Raw genomic sequence first — 25,422 nt, 5'->3', positions numbered from 1 at the left:
CGACTTCACACAGCCCACTGCCTGCCGTCCAGGGTTGCAGAGTCCTCCCAGATTCATGTCCAAAAGAACCTCAGCCTTTAGCCTCAGTTGGAAATGGGACCTTGGCAGAGCTCATTAGTTAGGGGAAACATCTTCCTGGAGCAAAATGGGCCCTGATCCAATGCGATGGAGGTCCTGGGAAGACACAGACCAGGCGGGGGCTGGAAGGACGCGGCCACAAGCCAAGGATGCCGGGAGCCCTAGAAGCTGGGAGGAGAGGCAGGAAGGTCCCGCCCTGGGGGCCCTGCCCACACCCTGACTTTGGACTTGGGGCTTCGGAAACACTGAGGGTGGACTTCTGGTGTTCTGAGCCCCATAGTTGGTGGTGCTTTGTGATGGTGGCCCAGGAAACAGGTCCACCCATCACCCACAAGACCCTGCACACAGGCCCTCCTCTCCCACACGGCCCAGCAACCTTGGGCACAGGCCTGGCCCACAACAGGCTGGAGCCTCACTCCAGCAGAGGGCAAGTCAGTGACGCACTCTCCACAGCCCTGCCCCGTCACCCCCTGGAAGAACACGAACCCCCAACAGTTGTCACAATCCAATTCTCACAGCCCCCAGACCACACGCTGGTGGCGATCATTCATTATGGCTTTATTTTCTCATCGGCGGCTGCATCCCACACCAGCCTGAGCCCCAGACGGTCAGTCAGTGATCCATCCTGATGACCTGTCCAGGAAGGAAGGAAGGAAGCTCCCTCCGAAACGCTGGCCCGGTGGCACCCAGACAGGAGCCTGCTGGCTAGCACGCAAGCACTCCCCAAATTCTCTCATGGTGACAAGGTGGCAGCTGCTTGGGTCCCAGAGTCTCAGCACAAGTGCCCAGAGGCCAGCGGTGATGGGCCCTTGGGCAAGTCTGTGGAGGAGGAGGGCAACCCACAGGGCAGACTGGGGAGAAGAGGGTCCCCTGCCAACCTGGAGGAAAGAGGGGTGGTTGTCCCCTCACCCCTCCAGGCTGCAGGTTCTGGAGGGCAGAGGTGCTGGCCGAAGAACTGGTGGCCAAAGTGAGACCCCCTGGTCCTATCTGGACAGAACCCCAGGCTCCCATGGGCCGGCCCAGGTCCCTCGGACAGCAAACACCTCCCTGGGCCACGGAAGGGAGACGGCTGTGGGTGCCAGGCCAGGACTTGCCCAGCTCAAGTCCCTTCCCCACCAAGCCTGCTCGGCACACACTGGGTAGGTTATATTGCTAAAGAACGGACACACCGGGGTCTCCCTGAGCTCAATGCGGGCCTCCTTCCCTCCCACACTCCCACACGGCGCCTGGTCTGCGGGGTGGAGGGTTCTGTCCAAGGCTTCCCAGGGGCCCGGACCTTTCTCTCCGAGTTCCAGGAAGGGTGGCCCCAGAGGCCATGCCCCAAGTCGTCTCCTTCCCAGCAAATGTTCTCACCTGACGCCCCCACCCCAAACACATCCTTTCTACAGATGAGGAAGCTGAGGCCCAGGGCGGGGAGTGAGGGGAGGAGCCTCAAGGCCTCACCGGGCCACCTCCTGCCTCCCAGTCCTCCACCTGCACCCAGCTCCCCAGGGAGGACCGACTGGCCGTGGCAAAGCCTGGATGGCCTGGGGGCCCAGTACCGAGCCCAGGAAACGCCAGGCACTGGCTCAGGACTCAGGGCAGGCAGCTGGGCCAGGGCCAAGCAGGTGAGGGCCCTGGGAGCCGGGCTGGGGCCACGGAGGCACAGGGGCTGGAGGGATGGGCTGGGAGGAGAGGAGCGTGAGGGAACAGGGGTGTGCAGTGGGTCGGGGGTTGGGGAGGCAGGGCCCTGCCAGCCCCCCACGAAGCAGAGGCTGTCAATTATGACGTCAGACCCTGCAGTCGGAGAAGGGGAAGGCTGGGTGGTACAGCTCCCCGAGCCCACTGTGGGGGGGACAGGTCAGTGAGACCACATGGGGGACAAACGGCTCCACTGGGGCTGGAATCCCGGAACCCCAGGGCTGGCACTGCCCTCCTCCATGCAAGAGGGAGCAGAGATAAATAACCATGTCCACGCCACCATTGGGGAGCGGGAGGGGACGTCCGAGGACAGACGTGGAGAGGGGAGCAGGGCGGGCCTGCAGTCCAGGCCCCTTGCGGCAGGTGGCGGTGGGCGGAGGCTGCGCGCGATCGGGCAGGGGGTCCCGGCGTCTCCTCTTTAATCGTGCATGTGTGCTTACACCGGACCGAGGGCGGCCGGCTCCCAGGACTGGGGGCCTCGTCCGCAAGTCCGTAGCCTGGCCCCGAGACATCTCCCAAGCTCTCCTCCAAGGAAGTTCAAAGACAAGGAAAAAAAGAAAGAATCCCCCCCAGTCTTGGAAAGCAACAGAGAAAAGCTCTGTAATTCAGTGTTTCGACCACCGCCGGGGAGGGAGAGGGCCCCTGTCCCCGAAGGGCCGCCCGGGGCGGGGCAGCGTCCACTCACTCGTGCTCGGCCCCAGGGACTGGGGAGCGGCGGGGGCTCTGGCTGTGGGGGTGGCTGTGTCACTGTGTCTTGGCCTTCACGAGCAGCCTCTGGACGGTCTTGTAGAGGAGGCTGAAGTGCTGGGGACACAGCAGGAGGGAGTGAGGATGTGGGCAGGGCCGGAGCCCCAGGCCATGTGACTCCAGGCTGAGCCACGGGCCAGGATGCACTCAGAGATGCCCAGCCCAGCTCCTCCTGGCGGGTGGCTCCTGCCCCACCTGAGCCTGCTCACCTGGACAGCCACGTAGGCCATGCCGAGGTAGGCAGCAATGCCAACAGCCAGGAGCAGGTCAAAGACGGCTGGCTTGACTCTGCGGAGAAAACAGGGTCCCTGCGGTCGAGGATGGTGCGGGCCAGTGACGTGGCCCCCTAGACCCCCGTGGGCCACGGTCCCCTCGGCTGTAACCCATAGGGGGTGAAGGGCTCCAGGTCCCGCTGGCTGCCTCTCACCTGTACGCATTCATCACTTGCTTCAGCTGGTCATAGAAGACAAACTCTGGGTCCCTGGGGAGAGAGCACTTTCTCAGGGGCACCACTACACCCAGCTAATTCTTTAAAAAGGGTTTATAGAGATGGAGACTGGGTGTGATGGTTCACACCTGCAATCTCAGCACTTCGGGAGGCTGAGGCAGGCAGATCACTTGAAGTCAAGAGTTCGAGAGCAACTTGGCCAACATGGTGAAACCCCATCTCTACTAAAAATGAAAAAAACTTCGCCGGGCATGGTGGCGGGTGCCTGTAATCCCAGTTACTCAGGAGACCGAGGTCCAAGAATCACTCGAAGCCAGGAGATGGAGGTTGTAGTGAGATAAGATCACGCCACTGCACTCCAGCCTGGGTGACAGAGCGAGACTCCATCTCAAAGACAAATACATAAATAAAAACTTTTAAAAGTTTGTAGAGATGGGGTCTTGCTATGTTGCCCAGGTTGGTCTCCAACTCCTGGGTTCAAGCGATCCTTCTACCCCAGCCTCCTAAGTAGCTGGGATTACAGATGCCCCCCACCACATCCACCTAATTTTTGTATTTTTAGTAGAGATGAGGTTTCACCATGTTGGCCAGTCTGGTCTCGAACTTCTGACCTCAGGTGATCCACCTGCCTCGGCCTCCCAAAGTGAGATTGCAGGCGTAGCCACCGCGCCTGGCCCTCGTCCCACCCTCTCTTTGTATCTGCTCCACCTGGCATCCCCCAGGGGTGAGGGGGTGGGAGATGCAGTAGGGGGAGGTCCCCTCAGCCCCAGGCTGAACGGGGCCAGCGCGGAGCCCCAGCCTCACCGCTTGTCGGCCTTCACGTGGTGCTGCTTGACGTCCTTCAGGTAGCGGCTCAGGTGGTGCTCCAGCGTGCTCAGGAAGGTGCTGTCCTTGTCCACCAGCTGCGCGGCCCGGGGCTGGTTGGTGAGCCAGTCCATCACCGAGTCCAGCTGCTCCTGCTGGATCTGCTGTAGGGACGGCGGCGGCAGTCATGGCCTGGCCCCGCCCGCCTGCCCACCCCCCCACTGGCCTGGCCCCCTTACCATCTGCTCCGTGAACACCGGCATGTCTGGGGGCGTCCCCTGCGGAGAGAGGAGGGGATGGCCCTGAGTCCAGGCCCCTGCAGCGGGGCTGGGGCTGGGGCTGGGGCTGGGGCCGGGGCTGGGGCTGGGGCTGGGGCTGGCGGCACCGAGGGCTCAGGGCTCACCTTCTCAGTCAGATTGTAGATGACTCGAGTCAGGGCCTCCGCGATGATCCTCGTGTTACGGGTCAGGGTCTTAGAATCCACCCGGGACCTTCACGATTCAAAAACAAAGTTTTAAAATGTGGACTTGGGGCCGGGCAAGGTAGCTCTCACACTTGTAATCCCAGCACTCCAGCCTAGGAGACAGTGAGACTCTGTCTTAAAAAAAAAAAAAAAAATTAAGCTTAGCTTTAACTACTTGGCTGACATGTAGACGCAGGTTCACCGGGGGCCCCCCACCTCCAGGCCCCTCGCCCCGACCCGTCCCTATGCACAGGTGAGGCTCACGCCCTGAGGCCTGGGTTCCTACTGACTCGGTTTTCTGCTCTTCCAGAATTGAAACTGGACTATTCCGTCCTGGTGGAAGAATCCATTCTGGGACCCTCTACACATCCCAGGTGGCCCTCCTGGGCTGACCCCTGGTGGTCTTGAGAGAGCTCAGCACAGTTGGGACAGCCATGCGCCCATTGTCATTTCCTGGCAATCTTTCCTAGCTGGTGGGCGACCGCCACCTCCATCCTTTCCAGGACTGATTACCCAGGGATGTGCCCCTCCCTCCCGCCACTGGCTTCTGCAGGCCTCCGATGGCTGAGCTCAAACCACTCTGAGGGCCCAGTGACCGCAGAGCAGAGCGGATGAACGGGAAGGGTCTATGCCAGGCCTGCGGGCGCTGGCGGAGGAGACGGCGCCCACCTGCTGGTGCCAGGACTGGCCGGGAGTGTGCCTGGGGTGGTCAGACCGTTCCAGACTCCACAAAAGCCTGCCCAGGGATTCACATGATGGCAGAGAGACGGGCAAGACACAGGGTCAGAGGACGCAGGAAGCCAGCGACACAGTGCCCCAGAGGGAGGCGGGGCAAGGAAGGGCCGGGGTGTGGTGGGGGGCCAGGCTCCCCGAGACGGTGGCCGGGGCCAGGCAGGACTTTCACGCTGTGGGAAGGCCCTGAAGAGGCCCAGAGGCAGGAGCTGCTTGCTCCTAACTCAACAGGTGACGGGGTCTGGGGGTCCTATATGGGGCCACGACCCCAGGCTGCTGGCCTCGCCCTCCCTAGCCCCAGTAAGGAGGAGCTTGCGAACGGCCTGACCGTGCAGCCGGCCTTGGCCACGCACCAGCCCCTTCCCGGCAGCCTGTGTGTGTGGGCCGCTCCCTCCAGGCTCTCATGGCCCCTGATGTTGCGACCTGTGGCTCAGCCCCCAGGAAAGCCCTAGGAGGGGCCAGGCAGGCGCTGCCATGCTCACCGCACGTCCATGATGCTGCTGCGCTGGCCGTCACGGTGGCTCTCCAGGTGGGACAGAGTGAAGGCGGGCAGCCGGCGGATGGCGAAGCGCTCATGCTCCCAGGCCAGCACGTCCTCTGCCAGGTTGATCCGCTTGTGCACCATGGAGAACCGTACCTCGGGGAATTGGTGCGCGGCCACCTGCAGCCGGAAGCGCCATCAGCAGAGGGCGGGCGGGGATGGCGGCCACGCCGGCCCACTCCCCAGATGCTCCAGGGGCCTCCCAGAACCCCCGAGGGTGCAAACTGAGGAGAAATCCACCTGCCCCCGGGGTGCCCCTAAGGCCTGCTAGAGCCCTGGCGGGCGGTGAGCGCTGGGTAAGGAGGGACGAGGGGACACCCCGGGACAGGACACCCCAGCCCGACCCCAACCCCAGTGTGCCCCTCAGAGCCTGAGGGGCGGACAGCAAGGACACCCCAGCACAGGATGCCCCAACCAGGCCCCGATGTGTGTGCTCCGCAGAGGCCCGGACCCATCCGTGAAAGGGGCACCCACCGTCTCCAGCTCCCGCAGGAAGGCGTGCTGTAGGGTGCCCTCCCGGGGCGGCTTGGACACGTGCAGGTGCAGGCTGCTGCCCCGGCCCACGGTGTCCAGGCACAGCACGAAGGCCACGTTGTCCTGAAGCAGGCTGGAGTCTGCAGCGCACCGAAAGCTGACGTGGGGGCAGGGACCGGGAAGTGGACCCCAGCCCCTCCCTCTGTGCCTCCTGGCTGCCCCCACGGCAACCCCTGGCCCTCCGTGCCTCCCCACGGCACCACCACCGCGGCACCCCCACCCCCACCTGGGGCCGCTCACCTGTGTGGTCCAGGTTGTCTTCCAGCCAGCGCTTGGTTCCCTGGTAGTTAAACTTGCCTCCTCCAGAAGCAAAGAACAGGAGGTTGTACCTGGGAGGCAAGACCTGGTGTTAGCTTTGACAGGCAAGTGCCTGGGGTGGAGGAGGGACCGGGCCAGGTCACAGGTCCCCCAAGAGGGGTATGAAGGTCTCCCCAAAGTAGGAAATCCTGACCAGCCCCTTAGGGCGGGGCATGACCCCTCAGCCCTGTGGACACTGGGGCCGGATGGTTCTCTGAGGTGAGCCTGTCCTGGGCACTTCGGGGTGCTGAGCGGCATCCCTGGCCTCACCCACCCCATACCGGGAGCTTCCCCCAATGACAACTGCAAATCGCTCAGTGTCTCCAGGCAGCACGGCCACCCCACATTAGACCCCAGCTCTAGAGGCTTCTCTGAGCCCAGGAGGAAGCGGGGTGACCGACCAGGCAACAGACACCAGGAGATCAAAAAAATAAAGTCTATTCACTTGAAGAAGAATTCTTTTTTTTTTCTTTTGGGACGGAGTTTCGCTCTTTGTGCCCAGGCTGGAGTGCAATGGTGCAATCTCGACTCACTGCAACCTCTGCCTCCCAGGTTCAAGCAGTTATCCTGCCTGAGCCTCCCGAGTAGCTGGAATTACAGGCATGCAGCACCACACCTGGCTAATTTTGTATTTTTAGTAGAGACAGGGTTTCAACAGGTTAGTCAGGCTGGTCTCGAACTCCTGACAGGTGATCCACCCGCCTCGGGCTTCCAAAGCGCTGGGATTATAGACATGAGCCACCCGGCCAGGCCAAGAATTCTAATGGAACACAGCCTGGGCTATTAGAAGGGTCACCAGGGTCAGAGAAGGAAACTGCTCAGCATGCCCCCTACCCCCATCTTCCCACATCTGCCCCGGACTCTCTCCAACCCAGTTCCCCACTGCCCCAGAAACCCAACCTCTGCCCCAGAAACCCAACCTCTGCCCCAGCTGCCAAGAAGCCCTCAGGCCTGGCAGAAACCAGCCCCGTTCACACGTTTTTGACAGCATGAGCTTCTCAACAGGCATCAGTGGGGGGCTGGGGGAAGAGGTTCTGCAGCTTAAAAAAAAGTTTTGGCTGGACATGGTGGCTCACACCTGTAATCCTAGTGCTTTAAGAGGCTGAGGCAGGAGGATCGCTTGAGGCCAGGAGTTCGAGTCCAAGTTCCTGCCTGAACCTGGACATGACTCCCAGCACCTTGTGACTGTGAGAAGGCTGAGAAACGTCTCAGCCACAGTGGCCCTGGCCTCTCTGAGCCACTGACACAATGACTGCAGCAGTACCGTCTCTGGAGCAGGTGACCGGGCCAGGGCCTCACCCAGAGGTGATTCTACCCACCCCGCACAGGAGACACAGTCATGTCCAGAGACATCTGTGGTTGCTACGTCTGGGGGTGCTCCTGGCATGGAGTGGGTGGCACCCAGGACAGAGTCATGCACAAAAGACGTCCACAGGGCCACAGGGACGAAGCCTGCATTCATCATCTGGGGAAAAATCAAGTCTGCCCCCTGCTCACATCAGACACCAGGATAAACTCCCGACAGGGTAGACGGGATAAACCAGGGGGACCCCAGCTCCCGGGATGACCTCTTCTCTCCCTTCCTACTCAGGGTGTGGATTTCAGTGTGGGCAGCCTCCTGGGACCTCAGCGGGACAGATGATCACGGGACACAGTTTCTCAGGGGCCCGTGGAGTCCCCTAACCCCAGGGGGTCTCAACCAGCGGTGCTTCTGCCCCCAGCGGACAGTGGGCGATGTCTGAGGGCACCTGTGGCTTTCATGACTATGGGGTGTTCCTGGCATGGAGTGGGTGGGGCAGGGATGCTGCTCAGCACCCTGCAGTGCCCAGAATGGCCCCGCCCCAGCGAAAAATCTGTCCCTGACCGCAGAGGGCTGAGGGGATCCCCTAGTTCCAGGGCTCTTAGCCGGGCGTCTCTCACACTTGCAGCTGACAGCACTCCCAGCAGGCTCCTGGGGCGAGCAGCAGCCAGGCCCCGTGGGACTCCAAGAGACAGGGCCTGCGAGGGCTCACCTTAGCCCTCCATAAACAAGGCGCCCCAACTCCTGGGTTCAGGCCCACTTCGTGGCCAGGAGGCTCCAGAGGAACATGTGCAGAGGCGTCCGGTGGGCAGCGCTGTCCGGCAGTGTAGCCCCCGCGCCCCCATCCCCCTGCCCACCCCCAGCACTCACGCGGCGTGCGTGCGCTTGTAGGTGTAGAGCCGGGAGAAGAGGCGTGCCAGCTCCAGCAGCACGGAGACGCCGCTCCCATTGGAGTCCGCGCCCAGCGACAGCCACTACAGGGACGGGAGAGGCAAGGCCACGGTCACCCCCGCCCGGCTCCCGCACCCCACGACCTCACTGCCCACAGCAGCCACGGTCATCTCTCGGTTACCCCCGCCCGGCTCCCGCACCCCACGACCTCTGCCCACAGCAGCCACGGTCATCTCTCGGTTACCCCCGCCCGGCTCCCGCACCCCACGACCTCTGCCCACAGCAGCCACGGTCATCTCTCGGTTACCCCCGCCCGGCTCCCGCACCCCACGACCTCTGCCCACAGCAGCCACGGTCATCTCTCAGTCACCCCCGCCCGGCTCCCGCACCCCACGACCTCACTGCCCACAGCAGCCACGGTCATCTCTCGGTTACCCCCGCCCGGCTCCCGCACCCCACGACCTCTGCCCACAGCAGCCACGGTCATCTCTCGGTTACCCCCGCCCGGCTCCCGCACCCCACGACCTCTGCCCACAGCAGCCACAGTCATCTCTAGGTCACCCCTGCCCCACTCCCGTAGCCCCATGCCCTCTGCCCACAGCAGCTGCGGTCATCTCTGTGCTGTCCCCCAGCCCCTCTGCCATGTCCAGTGGGCAGCTGCGATCGCTCCCCTCCTGTATTCAAGCCCCAACTGATGGCCTGGGGTCTGCAGGGCCCCGCCGAGCCCAGGACTCTCCTCGTCCACCTCGGCTCGGCCCGCGCTCAGGAGAAGCTACATGCAGAATTTGGAGCCCAGGGCCAGGCCAGATTCGCTCACCGAGGGCATCTGTCCAGCCCTGGTCTTTGTGCAGCGTCCCCTCCGTGGGACCAGCCCTTCTACCCTCGAGCCCCGGCCATGGGGAACCTGCACGGCCTGACCACATGCCTTTCCCGCCCCTGGATGCACCTTTTGATCTAAAGAAGCATTCTCAACAAGGCCACACTGCTTCTTGGACATTGCAATGGTTTGGGACTGTCCCAAAGCCACAGCATATAAAGGGGACCTCGGTGGTACTGAATTCAGGGGGACAATAAACACCCTCCTCAGTGAGAGAAGCCAGATCCAAAAGGCTTTGTTCACAGTGTTAGGATCTGTTCATAGGACCCGTCCAACAGGCCAACAGGCCAGTCCATAGGCACTGGGATGGATGCACACATGCCGGGGTTCCGACGCTGGGGAGGGGACCAGGAGTGACAGCTGATGGGGTGGGGCTGCTTTTTGGGGTGATGGAATGTTCTGGAATTAGAGGTGGAGACCGTACAACTTTGGATGTACTAAAACCCACTCATACGCTCTAAAATGGTGAACTTTATGTTCTATCATTATCTCAAAAAATAAATTTGGCTGGGCTCGGTGGCTGACGCCTGTAATCTCAGCACTTTGGGAGGCCGAGGCAGGCGGATCACATGGTCTGGAGTTCGAGACCATCCTGGCCAACATGGTGAAACCCCATCTCTACTAAAAATACAAAAAATGAGCCAGGTGTGGTGGCGGGCGCCTGTAGTCCCAGCTACTCCGGAGGTTGAGGCAGGAGAATCGCTTGAACCTGGGAGGCGAAGGTTGCAGTGAGCCCAGATTGCGCCACTACACTCCAACCTGGTGACAGAGCGAGACTCCGTCTCAAAAAAAAAAATAAAAAAATAAATAAATAAATAAATAAAATAAATTTAAAACAAAAAAAGCTTCATAGGGGACAATGAGGACAGAAAAAGGTAGCAGGCACGGTGGCTCATGCCTGTAATCCCAGCAGGTTAGGAGGCCGAGGCGGGTGGATCGCCTGAGGTCAGGAGTTCAAGAGGCATTGCCCTGAGCAGCTTGAGTTTGTGTGGGCCCGGCGGGACCAGGCATTCTCAAGGCTGGGGGCCTGGCCCTCCAAGGGGTCGGGCACTCAGCCAGGCAGCAGATCTGCCCTGACCCTCCGCACTCTGCCTGGTTCAGCTGATCTGTGTTCAAAGGAGGCAGGGCTGGGCATGGTGGCTCACGCCTGTAATCCGAGCACTTTGGGAGGCTGAGGCGGGCGGATCACGAGGTCAGGAGATCGAGACCACGGTGAAACCCCATCTCTACTAAAAATACAAAAAATTAGCCGGGTGTGGTGGCGGGTGCCTGTAGTCCCAGCTACTCGGGAGACTGAGGCAGGAGAATCGCTTAAACCCAGGACGCAGAGGTTGCAGTGAGCTGAGATTGCACCACTGCACTCCAGCCTGGGGGACAGGGCAAGACTCTGTCTAAACGAAAAAAAAAAAAGAAAAAAAAAAAGGAGGCAGGGTGCTGGTTGACACCGTGGTGCATGCCCTCGACCCCACTCCCACTCAGCCCATGCTGAGCGGAACCAAGCTTGTGCCGCAGGCCTGAGACCAGGCACCTGCACCAGGGCCCCCGACCCTCGCTGACAGGACGGGCTCTGGGGCCAAAGCTGTCCCTGCAGACACCATGGTTTACGCACGGGCCCTGCTTCCCTCTGGAGTCTGGAATCCCAGCATGGGCCAGGCAGCAGGGGCTGCAGAACCAGCCCCCATAGGAACCGGGCGCTGGGTCTCCGGGAGCCTCGCTGGTGACAGTGCTTTGGGCTCACTGCTGGGGATGAGGCATGTTCCGTGTGACACACAGGGAGAGGGACTGGAAGCCGGGACTGGCCTCCCCAACTCACCGCATGCGCCTTTCCCTTTGCTGACTCTGCTACGTGCTCCATGACCTCTCGCTGGGACAAACCACAGCCGCGAGGAGGCCTCGTGTGGAGCCACGGCACCTGGGGCTGGCCCGGGAAACTCTGACTCACACTCCCTGGGCTCAGCCTCTGACACAGACACTGCCGTGCCCTGGGACCTGGGACCCCGGGGCAAGAGCCAGGCCTGTTTCAGCCCCACGACACCCACCCTGAGGCCCTCGCGGGGAGAACCGCTGACCCCGGCTGCCATCCCCTACAGGCGCTTTGCCTCAGCACTGGCCTGGAGCCAGAGTCCAAGCCCTGTGGGGTGGGGGGATGGGGACACACATACGTACGGGGGCCACTCCAAAGGCGTCGTAATGGGCCACGATGACGATGGTGGGAAGGTCCTCTCCGCCCAGCCCCGTCAGCCGCCCCTGTGGAAAGAGAGCAGGGGAATGGCCTGGCTGCTCCCGGGGCAAGTGACCCCTGTGTGGGGCTTGGAGACCCCCCCCCTCTGGGCCACGTGGGGCCCGTCCGCTGGGTGCCAGCATTGGCCTCAGCACTAAGGACCACAGGAGGTGCCAGCCTCTGACTCTGGGAGCCCCAGGGAGCTCCTCCAGGGAGGTACAGCGGGGAACAGGGACCCAGCCCTGCTCTGGCCCTCAGGTTGAAATCTTTAAAAATTGGGGAGAGCAGGAGGATAAGTTTTTTTTGTTTGTGTCTTTTTTTTTTTTTTTTTTTTGAGACAGAATCTCGCTCCATCACCCAGGCTGGAGTGCAGTGGCATGATCTTGGCTCACTGCAGCCTCTGCCTCCCAAGTTCATGCCATTCTCCTGCCTCAGCCTCCAGAGTAGCCGGGACTACAGATGCCCACCACCACGCCCAGCTAATTTTTTGTACTTTTTGGTAGAGACGGTGTTTCATCATGTTAGCCAGGATGGTCTCCATCTCCTGACCTCGTAATCCGCCCACCTCGGCCTCCCAAAGTGCTGGGATTACAGGTGTGAGCCACCGCGCCCAGCCAGGAGGGTAAGTTTTTACAGGAATAGGGCTGAGCCCCTCAGGAGGATAACCGTAGGAATGGGGTTCAGCCCCTCAGGAGGATAACTGTTTGTGGGAACAGGGCTGTGCCCCTCAGCCAGGCATTCGGGTTCCTTCAGGGTCTGTATGCACCCCTCCCTGCCTCTTACCCCACCAAAGTGGGATTCCGCTCTAGCCTGGGGGGCCAGCAGACTTTCATAAAGGGCCAGAGGGGATATTTTCAGCCTTGGGGACCAGATGGTGTCTGTTAAGACTACTCAGAAACTGCCATGGACGGTTTGCACATGCATCGGCATGGCTGTGTGCCATAAAATTTTATTTACACAGCCCAGCGAGGTGGCTCACGCCTGTAATCCCAGCACTTTGGGAGGCCAAGGCAGGCAGATCACCTGAGGTCAGGAGTTCCAGACCAGCCTGGCCAGCATGGTGAAACCCTGTCTCTACCAAAAATACAAAAATTCACTGGGCATGGTGGCGGGCACCTGTAATCCCAGCTACTTAGGAGGCTGAGGCAGGAGAATCGCTTGAACCTGGGAGGCGGAGGTTGCGCTGAGCAGAGATCGCGCCACTGCACTCCAGCCTGGGTGACAGAGAGAGACTCGTCTCAAAAAACAAAAACAAGCAAAAAATAAAAACCAGCTTTTTATTTACAAAAGCAGGCAGAGGGCCGGCTGTGGCCTGGGGACTCCCCGTCTGGCCGTGGGAGTCTACTTGCTGTTTCTGCAACGTGCTTTTTCCACTTGGAGATCCTTCAAAGGCTGAACTCAAAGCCCAGCTCCCAAGAGGGCTCTGCTCACAGGAGAAAGGGCACAGCCAGGGGAAAGGGAGTCCACACGGCCGCATGGGATCTGGAGCCCAGCACCCGTGCCACTGTGGAGTGATGCAGGACCGGCTACCGGGTCTCACTGCGCACTAACTGGTGCTGGGAATAGGACTCGCCTCCTGGGCCCACAGTACAATCCAACAGGAACAAACAGAACAGCGCCGTCAACAAACCCCAGGGCTCCTCCGCCAAGGCCTGTGTATGGGGAGCCGGGGCCTCCAGGACACTTTCCCCACCCCAGCCTAAGCCGGTGCTTTTCCACTTGGGCCCCCCAACAAGGCCTGGGTCCCTAAAACAGCAAGCACGTCTTGTTCAGGGCTCCCCCAACAGTGAGACAACCCCTCATCTGTGTGGACTCATCTGCGCCCCTCACCGGCGCCGTCCCGTGGGGAAATGCTAGAGGAGTCAGTGCTTTCTCGGGTTTTAAGGCCCCTGCCAGTGCTGCAGCAGCAGTGACGCAGGCTGCACCCTCTGGATCTGCCTTAATGATCTGAGAAGCTACTTCCGCACCGGCAGCTCCCCACCCTCTCTTGACTCTGCTGATACCCTGCGGTGCTCAGAAGGGTCTGTGAGGATGCAGCGTCTGGGCTGACGGGTGAGGTTATGTGATGAGAGGGGGCTGGCGACGCTGCAGCCTGGAGGGGGCTTCCTGGGAGGGGCAGCCAGTGCAAAGGCCCTGGGGTGGGAGGAGGCGGCTTGGTGTGTGGGGGCCCACGATGGAAGGAAGGAGATGGGCCGGGGGCTGGCAGGGGCCTGGGCACTCCACAGAGTGACTCCCCCACCACGTAAGGAGTTTGGGTTCCTTCAGCTGCTAGCGGAGCCACAGGAGGTTTTCAGCCAGGCAGGGGGGCGATCTGACCCCAGTTTCCCATCAGAGGCTCCCCTCTAGTATGGCTGAGCCGGGGAGCCAGGCGGACGGCAGGGACCCCTGGGGATGCAGGGCCAGCTCCAGGGCAGACAGCACTCACCTCCACGCTGGCGATCAGCCAGTCACTCACGGCCTTGCTCTGTACCCCGCTGGTGACCATCTGGAAGCCATTGGCAGTGGCAGTGCGTAGCAGTACTGGGGACAGGGAGAGGGCGCGTCAGCCTCGGCCCAGCCAGGGCCCCAGCCAGGAGGCCCCAGGTTGGGGGCTCGGGCAGAGCCAACCAGCCGGGTGTGGGGATGTGTCCAGCAGATTTCGATACCACGTGATGCCCATGCTCCCCCTAGGACAACCTTCTCTCGAAATTATTCACATCTCCTTTCTGGAACGTTCTGCTGGGGAATTTCTCCTCCATGCCATTCTGATCCTTTCCTCCCGGGCCTCAATAACAGCTGTTCACTTAGGGACTTAGGGCCAGGGCCTGCCCGAAAATGCCTGTGAGTTCACACAACTTTGAGTCTGCACTTCCTTGCTTTAGAGCATTTTAAAAACACAACTTTTTTTTTTTTTTTTTTTTGAGACAGGGTCTCATGCTGTCACCCAGGCCGGAGTACAGTGATGCAATCATGGCTCACTGCAGCCTCTACCTCCCAGGATCAAGCGATCCTCCTGTCTCAGCCTCCCAAAGTGCTGAGACACCTGGCCTAAAAATACAGTTTTTTGAAATAAAATAAGAGATAATAAAAAAAAATAAATAAAAGAAAAATGAAAACACAATTGTCATGGGTATGTAAGATGACTGGCGGGGCGTGGTGGCTCACACCTGTAATCCCAGCACTTCGGGATGCCGAGGCAGGCGGATCACGTGGTCAGGAGATCGAGACCATCCTGGCTAACACAGAGAAACCCCCTCTCTACTAAAAATACAAAAAATTACCCGGGCGCAGTGGCGGGTGCCTGTAGTCCCAGCTACTCTGGAGGGTTAGGCAGGAGAATGGCGTGAACCCGGGAGGCGGAGCTTGCAGTGAGCTGAGATTGCGCCACTGCACTTCAGCCTGGGCGACAGAGCAAGACTCTGTCTCAAAAAAAAAAAAAAAGATAAGATATGATCACTGGGGGAAGCATGCTCCTGGGAACTCTCTGTCATTTTTTTTTTTCAAGTCAGAGTATCGCACTGTCACCGGGGCTGGAGTGCAATGGCACGATCTCGGCTCACTGCAACACCCGCCTCCCAAGTTCAAATGATCTTCCCACCTCAGCCTCCTGAGCAGCTGGGACTACAGGCATGCAGCACCACACCTGGCTTTTTTAAATTTTCTGTAGAGACAAGGGTCTTGCTATATTGCCCAGGCTAATCTTGGACTCCTGGCCCTCAATTGATCCTCCTGCCTCAGCCTCCGTAAGTGCTGGGACAACAGGTGTGAGCCACCGTGCCCAGCCCTCAACATCATTTTTACCAGCTGCATAATACTCCACCAAGTAGAAGATTCCTCATTCAGGTTGCAGTGAGCTAAGATTGCGCCACTGCACTCCAGCCTGGGCAACAGAGTGAGACTCCGTCTCAAAAAAAAAAAAAAAAAAAGAAGAAGCTGACTCCTCTTTCCTTCTTCTCTAACTGGATACTTAGGTATTTGCAGACCATACTCTTCTGTTGCCACAACAAAAATGGCCATTGTCAAGACTTTTAATCTAGACCAGGGGTTGGGAACGTTTTCTGCAAAGGATCAGATAACAACTTTGGCTTTGCAGGCTGGATGGTCTCTGTTGCAGCCACAGCAACTCAGTTCTGCTGCTGGGAAAGCCACCGCAGACTGTGCATAAATGAACGTGGCCCAGTGCCAATAAAACTTTATCAACAAAAACAGGCGGCCCCTGAGCCGGTGTTAGCCAACTCTGGATCTAGAATTCCACTGATCTGGCTGTGTAGGATGAACCTTTTTTTTTTTTTTGAGACGGACTTTTGCTCTTGTTGCCCAGGCTGGAGTGCAATGGCGTGATCTCAGCTCACCACAACCTCTGCCTTCTGGGTTCAAGCGATTCTCCTGCCTCAGCCTCCCAAGTTGCTGGAATTACAGGTGACTGCCACCACGCCCAGCTAACCTTTTGTATTTTTTTAGTAGAGACAGGGTTTCGCCAGGTTGGCCAGGCTGGTCTTGAACTCCTGACCTCAGGTGATCCACCTGCCTTGGCCTCCTTTATCATAGCTTGAAACCACAGCACCAAACTGTTTTTGCTGGGGCTGGGCCGGTAAACACCTGCCTGCTGTGCCCTGTTCTCTGCGGCCCTGTGCTCTGGCCTCCCTTCTCAGCCTGCTCCCCCAGTAGCTGACGACGGCCCCGGGTAGGGCCCTCAGCTGCCTTCTCCAGTTCCTCTTTCTCCTCACTCTCCACAGCAGCCACTCCCATCTGTCCCCACCACAGGTGCCACCACAGAGCTCTGGGCTCCTGCTCCGAGCTCGCTGCCAAGGCCCCCGTTCACGGGGCTGGAGGAAAGAAAGGCGTGTGCCCCTTCTCCGTAAGAATACTGCCGACACGCCCACACCGCCCACTCGAGATGTGATGCTGAGAATGTCCTCGGCAGGTAGAGAACTGAACAGATGCCCGTGTGTTTCATAAACCCCAAGCCCCTGAGGATGCGAAAGGCTCCCCCTGAATCCGTGGTTCTAGTCTTTCGTGTGCACAGAGCAGCTGGGTGGGGGACAGGCGGCTGCAAAAATGCAGAGTCCCAGGTCCCAGCCGGGAGGTGGTGACGCAGCAGGTCCATGCAGGGCCCAGGAACCCCTACTGTTAACCCCGGAGAAGGGAAGCCACACGCTGAGGGCAGAAACAGCCCAGGGTGACCGCAGCCCTCCGGACGGGGACACCTCCCCACGCCCATGGCCCCCGTCCCTGCAGCCCAGAGCCCACCTTCAGCAGCAGAAGCAGAGCCTTGGGAGGCGGAGGCGGCCTGGGTCTGCTCGTAGATGGAAAGCAGGGCCTCGTCCTCCACGGCAAAGTACACGGGGACGATGGTCTCCATGGCCAGCATCTCGGGCTCAATCTCCATGAATTGCTGTGGAGCAGACGCACACTTAGGGGGCTGCTGGCCTGGTGGGGGTAGCAAGGTAGCAGGGGGCCAGTGACTGTCCCTGGAGGGCAGGCAGGCCCTCAGAGGGCGGCATGAACCATGGGGCACTCACAGAAAACCAGGGCATCCCCCCATCCCACCCGCCCCTTCTCATCTGCAAAAGTATCTTCACCCAGGGCGTCTGCTGGATTCTACCAGGTCTTGTTCACTCAAGGCAGGGTCTCCTGCGCAGCCCCGCGGACCCTGGGGCCAGATCACTCTCTGGGGTGGGGCCGTCCTGGGCACTGCAGGGTGCTGAGCAGCATCCCTGGCCTCCATCCACTCCATGCCAGAAGCGGCCCTCCCTGAACACCTCCAGTCATCACCCAGCGTCCTCTGAAGACAGAATTGCCCCTTGGAGATCAATGGAGCAGAGGAACAGTCCATCCTACTTTCCAAAGGGCTCAGAGAGGCGAAGTGACCTGCCTAGGGTCACACAGTTGCCTCCAGCTCCCACCCCAGCTCTGGACCCGAGCCGGGTGAGGCAGGGCAGATGCTCACCCGGACGACGTCCTGGGGCACGGCGGCCATGGCCCTGGGCAGGATGATGACCACGGCGCCCGCCGACTGCCGCAGGGCCTTCTGGTACTGCTCGTAGGAGAAGTCCAGTAGCCGCATGAGAACGCAGCGGCGGCTCAGCACCTCCGCCGCCATGGTGCGCGCCTCCGTGTTCAGCACTGCATTCCGCGTGCCTGTGGGCACAGGGGCGGGGTCGTGAGCCTCGGCGGGTGGCCAGGCCAATGGAAGGGGACAGATCCAGGCCACAGACCCACTCAGCAGCCCCAGCCCCAGCCCAGAACCTGGAAGACCACCGATTCAAGAAGCTCCCAGGGTCCCCCCAGCCTGCCCCCTGCACACCGGGTCACGCGGGCCATGAACGCGTGCTGGGCCCATGCCCACGGGCTCAGTGCCACGTTAACCCTGGGTCTCAGACCTCTTGAGAATCTTCGTTTTTTGGTTTGGTTTCTGAGACAGGGTCTCACTCTGTCACCCAGGCCGGAGTGCAGCAGTACAATCTCGGCTCACTGCAGTCTCCATCTCCCGGGTTCAATCGACTCTCCTGCCTCAGCCTCCTGAGTAGCTGGGATTACAGGCGCCTGCCAGCACACCCGGCTCATTTTTGTATTTTTAGTAGAGACGGGGTTTTGCCTGTTGGTCAGGCTGGTCTCGAACTCCTGACCTCAGGTGATCCGCCCGCCTCGGCCTCCCAAAGTTCAGGGATTTCAGGCGTGAGCCTCCGTGCCTGCTCCCTTTCTAATGAGAGCAGAGCCCCTTCTCCCGGGAGAAACCTACACTTCCCACCCTCACACCGAAGTCTACACAGGATCCTAGACCAGGGCTCGGCAAACCTCTTCTGCAACAGACCAGAGAGTGAGTATTTCCGGTCTGTGTCTCGACCTTTCAGCTCTAAAACTGCAGGGTGCCTGCAGCCATATACAACAGGTAAGCCAACAGGTGGGACTGTGTGCCGACAAAACTCTTAAATAGGCCAAGGGCAGGCTGGATTCAACTCCTGTTACAGGGGGTCCCAGCTGGGGACTGCTCCCCTGAAGCCTGTTCATGGGCCCCAGGTTAAGCCCCTGTGTTGAGCCATGAGACCAGCATGGAGCGCCCCTCAGGCTCGCCTGCTCTAGGACCACCCTACCGCGCCTTGGACATGTAAGCTTTCTAGAAATCCAGGGGCTGGGGTGGCAGGAGGCTCAGCAGCTTGGGCTATGGTGTCTCTGGGGCGAGGCGGGGTCTTCCCCAGAAGGCCAGGGCCGTCGCTGAGAGCCTGGGGCTGTCGCTCCCTCACCAGCTTATTTATTTCTGCAGTGGTGCTCCCCACGGTCACCGCTCTGGAAACTCGCCAGGGCTCCTGGTTTCGCTGCTGCCGTTTGCTTCCTAGGACTGCTCTTCCTTCCTCTCTCAGCAAAACGTCCTCCACCCAACAAGACGCAGCCCAGGGGTCCCTGCTCCATGCACCTGAGCTGCACACGCACCCCCCACTTCCTGCCACTTCATCCCTGCAAGTCTCAGCACCGCGACGATCTACCTGCTGCCCGCCACGCACCGCGATGGCCACCTCAGTGGCCCTGGAAGGACCCTGGAGAGCGCCGGCCCCTCTAAAATGGCCACCCGCGTTCAGCTGGGGATGCGGACCTCAGTGGATCACACCAGAAGCTGGAAATCCCGATTCTGACGTCACATCACCCAAATGTTAAAAGACAAGCAATGATCTAAAACATCTCAGCACCACACAAGCCAACAGGATGCCACGTAAAGCACGCAAGCAGACCTGACGCAGGGGGGCCGGGTGCTGATCAGACGCAGGGGGGCCGGGGGCGGGCCTGACGCAAGTGGGCCGGGTGCAGACCTGACGCAGGGGGGCCGGGTGCAGACCTGACTCAGGGGGGCCGGGGGCGGGCCTGACGCAAGTGGGCCAGGTGCAGACCTGACGCAGGGGGGCCGGGTGCAGACCTGACTCAGGGGGGCCGGGTGCTGATCAGACGCAGGGGGGCCGGGGGCGGGCCTGACTCAGGGGGGCCGGGTGCAGACCTGACGCAGGGGGGCTGGGTGCAGACCTGACGCAGGGGGGCCGGGTGCTGATCAGACGCAGGGGGGCCGGGTGCTGACCTGATGCAGGAGGGCTGGGGGCAGGCCCCGGGGCCTCCCGTGTGAGACCCGTGCAGAAGCACTCAAAATCACGATGCCCAGGGCCGACTCCAGCGTCCCCGTGGGAGCCGGCCCCGCTCTGAAGGTGGATGCTGGGGACCCTCATTCTCTCATCTACCCACAGACGCAGCTCTTCCCGGGGCCTGCGCTGAGCCTCGGGCTTGGGGCCAGGGGCGTGCATGAGTCCCCAGCTCTCTGTCCAGCAATGTGCTGTCTGGGAAGCGGAAGGAGGGAAGCAGCCTGCTCCAATGGGGTGTCCGATGGGGTGAGCTGGGTGCATGGGGGCGACAGGCGGGACACAGGTCCCAGGTGGGAATGGGCAGGGTCTCGGGTGCAGCACAAGGAGCTGGGCACAGAGAACCAGCTCTGAGGCCTGGGATGGAGGAGCCACAGGGGGCCACGCGCCCCAGGCCCTGCAGCCTCACCCCTGTTCCCCTCTCAGAGCCTGATGTCACCAGGCCTGCTGGGGCCTTTCCTCTTCCCTTGGGAGGCCCCTCAGGGAGGTGGCAGCAAAGACCTCGAGGGAGCCCTTGGCGCTCCTGCAGTGCTGGGAGCACCTCTCCCCTGCACCCCACCTGTCCCCACATGCCCTGGCCTCCCAGGGGTGACTCGAATGCCACCCCTTTGGGGTTGGGAGATGAGGCCCACTGGCAGGCACCCCCGTTCTCCGGGCCTCGAGCTCCTGCAGGCGGGATAGGGAGCGAGCGAGGCCGGAGAAGGGAAGGAGCAGTGGCAAGTCAGAGGAACAGGGCGGACGCCAGCACCCAGAGCTCCCTGAAAGCCCCGCCCATCGGATCCCCGCCTCGTGTCAGCACCAGCCAAGGCCATGCTGCCCTCCGGATCCCACCCCCACTCCCTTGGGGCCCAATGGCAAGGGCTCTCTGTGGCCAAGGCCCATCTCCCCAGGAGCACAGACAGCCTTGGGTGGCACCAGCCTCCCTCGAGGGCCAGGGTCGGGCCGGGTGGCCACAAGCTAGTGCGGACACAGCCCTCTGCGGAGGCAAAACCAGCACCAACTCCCTCAGACCCACGTCTGAATGAGCAGAGGCCACTTGTCGTGGATGCCATGGAGGGCACCGGGCATCCTGAGTGAAGTCACCAGTTGGCGTGACAGGACCGGATGTGAACAGTGGCCTGGGCACCTGTCTATCTGTCGAGGGCCAGACAGCAAACCTTTCCCCTCTCGGGCCATAGAGCTCTGGCACTACCACTGAGCTCAGCTGTTTCTGCATGAAAGCAGCCAGAGACAAGATGCCAATGGATGGGCATGACCGCGCGCCGATAAAACTTTATTAACAACAATAGGCAGAAGGCCAGACGTGGCCTACAGGCTGCAGTTAGCTGGCTCCCAGATGAAGGAGTTTTGGCAAGTCTGATGGACTTGACGGGTCCTGGGAGCTGGGCACTCCAAGGGGTGCTAAGGTTCCCACCTCCCATGGGCCATAAGCTCAATGAGCCCCACCTGCTGTGAACGGCCGCCGAGCAGAGAAAGCCTTCACCCAGCAGGGCCAGAGTCCACTCCCAGGAGAGGGGCGCTGTGCACCTGGCCAATGAGACCCAGATCACACCCAAACACAAAGGGCACCGCCCCGCCCTGCATCTCTCAACAGCAGCAGGAAGGAAGTTGGGAAAGGACATCCCAGCGAGTAAGGGTTGCAGCTCCTCCGGGTGGTGGGCCCGGGGGTGAAAGCACACCCGGAAGATGGTGGTGGAGGGTGGCCTCAAAGGCAGCACGCTGGGGCTTCTCAAGGGCCTGTCCTCGGCAGGGCTCTGGCCCAAACCACCACCAGTCTGTCAGAGCAACACAGAGGGGTGTGCTGGCCGGGCCTCGCCTACCCTGCGAGAGCTGGACTGTGCTTTCCAGGGCGCAGATGAGGAGCACAAAGGCTGAGGCAGGGCGGCTGCCCCATGGTCTCCTCCGCTCACCCCGGGAGCCCACGGACCAGCTGGGCAAATGCCAGACACAGGGAAAGCTGGGCCCAGCTTCCTCACTAGGAGAAAGAAAAGCTGGGGGCCAGGGAGGAGGGTACAGGGGAGGAGGCCAGTGAAAAGAAGACTCAGAAGAAAACCCAGGATTGTGGGCAAAGGCCCCAGAGAAGCCAGGAAAGAAAGGACTGCAGGGGAAAGGGAGAGAGGTGCCACCAAAAAGGGGCCGAGGGAATCGGGGAAGGACAATGGGGTGAATGTCAGGAGGCTGCGGAGAACAGGAGGCCCCACAAGGAAACTGGGAGGGACTCTAGGAGGCCGGAGAGGGCATCCGTCCGGCTGGGGAACGGGGGGACACCTGCTCACTCAACAGCCAACACGCATTCTCTGGGTGGGCTCGCAGGGAGGGAAACGGGGCCCACACCCACCCAGGGACAGTGTAGCAGCCACCAGATCACACCTGCCCGGGGTGCTGGAGGGAGGCCAGGTGAGCTGCAGGCCCAGACAGGAGATGCCAGGAGTGTGAACAGGGCCTCAGAAGGGCCTGGACGAACAGGGTATCTCGAGCTCTAGGAGTGGGGTCTTTGGGGTGCAGACTGCCCTGGAAACCTCACGGAAGCCGCTAAGAGAGCCGCAGCCACGCGTGGCTACTTGGGTTTATTACCCTTAAGCAGCACTGAAAATCCTGCCCCTCAGTTACACAGGACGCGTTTTGGGGGCTTGGCAGCCTCGTGTGGCTGGTGGCTCCTGTGCCAGGTAGCAAAGATGGAGGCGGTTCTACAGGATGGTGCCCGTCAGGACCCTTCCCCGGGGAAAATCCCAAGCAGCACGGAAAACGCGGTCACTGCATTAGGAGCCCCTGGCCTTCTACTCCCACCCTCCAGGGCCTGGGCCTTGGGTTTACACCACCACTCTGGCCCCAGGGTGCTTCCCCTGGACACTGTGTACATTAGGGTCGGATCGTTCTCTGGGGTGGGGCCGTCCTGGGCACTACAGGGAATTGAGTGGCGTCCCTGGCCTCCACCCACTCCATGCCAGGAGCACCCATGGTCGTGACAACCACAATGTCCCCAGACATCACCCAGCGTCCCCTGGGTTGACAACAATGGCTCTAAGCAAAAAAAATCGTAACTCTGGGGCAAAATGGGACCTGAGGCCAAAGTCTGGTTCCATCTCCAGAGATGGGCTCCCCAAGGGCTGGCAGACGCTGGGGGTCCCCGCACCTCAGACTGAGCCTGAGATGTGACGAGAGGGACCAGTCCAAGAGAATCCAGGCTCAGAACTAAGGGGGCCGACAGAACATGTGGACGGGACTCCTTCACAGGGGAGGCCAGGCCTTGACTTCCAGGGACTGAGGGACCAGGCTGAAAAGAAGAAAAACCAGGGACCAGAAGGTTCTGGAATGCCAGGGACAGCCATAGCCAGGAAAAGAAAAGGGGATGTGGAATTCTCTAGACACTGGGGTCAGGGCCACGACGGGAGGGGGCGGGGCTGTTGAGTGGGAGACGCAGAATCCAAGGGCAAGGGGGTGCGAATTTGGAAGGGGATGAGGAAATCCTAGAAAGATGGAACAAGTGGGGTTCTGGGAAGCGGAGGTGAGGAGGCTGAGCTGAGGGCGTGGGTATGCATCAAAGGCGGGACAGAAAGGGGGTCAAACGGAACCCCAGGCGAGTGGACTGAACTGGGGACGTGGGAGGAGGCCAGGGAAGCTGGGCTACCAGATTCTGAAATATGACTCACGAACTGGGACCAGAGAGCGTCAGGGGTTTGGAGACAAATGGGCCCTTGACGTGAGGGCCGGTGACTAGAGCGAGAAAATCCGGGAGGGGGTGGGTTGAATTTGGGCACTGGACAAAATGCACTTGGCAACCAGGGCCGTGGAAGAGGGTGGAGAATGCTGGACCACCGCGTGGGGTGGCTCAGCCTGGCAAAAATGAGTGCGGGGACCTTTAACTCCAAACGCAGTCAGCTAAAGGCGGGAGGCCTGGGAACACGGACGTGACCCAGTGCATCCAGAGACCAACCAGATGGTCTCCAGAACAGGGCCCTGGGAGCCGGAGGTCAGGACGGGAGCGTCTGCTCAAGTGAGCCCGGACCGGGAAGCCTAGGGGGCGGAGGGGAGCCCAGGAGGGAGAAACTCGACAAGGCAGGCAGACGTCGGCCCAGCTGGGGACAGGAGAGAGGGGACTTAGGGCTCCAGGAGCGCGGGACGCTTGGCCCGGCCATGGGTTCCGGGGCACGGAGGCCTGGGCAGGGGCCGGGGGCTGTGGGAGCGAGCGCGGGGGGTCCCTGGGCGCTAGGCAAAGGAAAGCCGGGGTTCCAGGGCGCCCGGCGGTCCAGGGCCGCAGGGCTCTGCCTCGCCTGGGGCCTGAGCATGGGTCGGGCAGCCCAGGCCGGAGCTAGGGATCGGCCTGGGGCTGGCCGGGCCGGAGTGGCGTGGCCGGGGAGCCCGGGGAGCCCCGAGGGTGGGCCGGGGACACGCACCGTAGGGCTGGCCCTGCAGGTCGTACTGCTGCATGCGGTACACCGTGAACTCGTGCGCGGCGTCGGCGGCGGGCAGCGGCGGCGCCACCAGCAGCAGCACGGCGGGCAGGAAGACGATGAAGCCAAGCGGCAGACAAGACGCCTTCAGCATGTTCTCCAGCACCTCGCCCGCTTCCTCCAGCATCCTGGCCGGCGGCGGGGCCGCGCGGGGCGGCAAACGGGACGGAAAGGCGGCGGCGGCGGCTCCCGCGGACTCACCTCGGCATGGGTAGCCGCCGGGGTCCTGCGGGCGCCGCGCCGGGCAGCCCGCACTCGCCCTGAGGTCCTGTGGGCACCGCCGCGAACCGCCCCGCCAGCCGCGCTGCCTGTCGGGAATTGTAGTCCGTCCGGCGCTCGCGGAGCCCCGTGGGAGTTGTAGGCTCACTCTCGGACTCCCGGAAGGTGCGGCAGGCTGTTCGGCTAATACCGTTGAGATCTCACATAAACTCCAAGTCATAAAATGCAATAAAATGCTTTAAAAAACTATTTCGCGATATCACTTTCCTAAGCTTGTCTTTGGCGTTGGGGGAGCTGGAGTGAGGGGCGAAAGGTGGGAACAGGACGTGACCTTGCGACCTGGAAGGAAGGTGGGGATAAAGAAAAAAGGAAGTGTCCGTCTGGCGCGCTAGGTCTTCTGGGAGTTGTAGTCCCATCAAACACACAAAGGGTCACGGGAACTGTAGTCGTCCTGGCAGAAATTGCTGAGGAAAAAAAAAATCGCTTAAAACTCCCAAGGATATAGATGTCAAACTCCACGAGGGCAAAGACTTTTGTCTGTTTTGTGCATATGATGTATCCCCGGCATCTAGCACAAGACCTGGCGCATGGCGGGTGGCCTATACCATTTTAGAATGAATGAATGAAAAATAAAAAGTCGTGATAGTCAGTTCCTAAGGGAGGCCGCAGTGGGTTGTGGGACTTGTAGTCTGGAGCCTGCGGTTTGTGCAGGGGTCGGTGGCAGGTATTTATATTTATCTTTATTCATATTTGGGGCATACTTATACTAAAAAAGTATTTGTTGTTCATCAGAAATTTAAAGTTAAAACCCAGTGTCTCAGGGCTGGAGGTACCTAAGGAACGTCCCTTTGTACAGATGGGGAGACTGAGCCCCAGGGTGCAGCAGACAGCAGCCCTGGCTCTCAGCACATTATCATCCCAGGCTCCGTACAGCTGCCTAAGGAGTCAGGGCTTCCTTTCTGTCCCAAGTGAGAAGTGGCATTTGTGCTGATTAAGAGCCTGGGCTCAAATCCCAACTCCTCCATTTCCCAGCTGTGTGG

The 25,422-nt window shown here is 60.8% G+C and overlaps 1 protein-coding gene across 4 annotated transcripts; it reads right to left on the bottom strand.

Annotated features, from left to right (window-relative positions):
• Positions 1-615: 615 nt before the first annotated feature.
• On the bottom strand, positions 616-24,759 carry NCLN (nicalin). Of its 4 annotated transcripts, none has more exons than XR_010116521.1 (16): positions 24,107-24,750; positions 17,543-17,733; positions 16,843-16,987; positions 14,039-14,133; positions 11,559-11,639; positions 8,495-8,598; positions 6,268-6,356; positions 5,968-6,107; positions 5,435-5,613; positions 4,161-4,248; positions 3,997-4,035; positions 3,758-3,921; positions 2,933-2,986; positions 2,715-2,793; positions 2,444-2,562; positions 616-711 (listed from the first exon to the last, which is right to left on the bottom strand). XR_010116521.1 is itself a non-coding variant. In XM_055247178.2 (15 exons), exons 1-15 carry the CDS (start codon positions 24,600-24,602, stop codon positions 2,503-2,505), a joined length of 2,004 nt encoding a protein of 667 aa, XP_055103153.2. In that variant the 5' UTR covers positions 24,603-24,759; the 3' UTR covers positions 616-2,502. The 4 variants fall into 4 exon arrangements, 2 of the variants coding, with proteins under 2 accessions (XP_055103153.2, XP_055103154.2); XR_010116522.1 differs by having other exon boundaries at positions 3,758-3,918; positions 24,107-24,735; XM_055247178.2 differs by having other exon boundaries at positions 616-2,562; positions 24,107-24,759.
• Positions 24,760-25,422: the final 663 nt, after the last annotated feature.

This window comes from Symphalangus syndactylus, chromosome 17, assembly GCF_028878055.3.
Source record: "Symphalangus syndactylus isolate Jambi chromosome 17, NHGRI_mSymSyn1-v2.1_pri, whole genome shotgun sequence".
NCBI lineage: Eukaryota > Metazoa > Chordata > Mammalia > Primates > Hylobatidae > Symphalangus > Symphalangus syndactylus.
The sequence above is the reverse complement of the archived record's forward strand: the minus strand, read 5'-3'. Positions and strand labels throughout refer to the sequence as shown.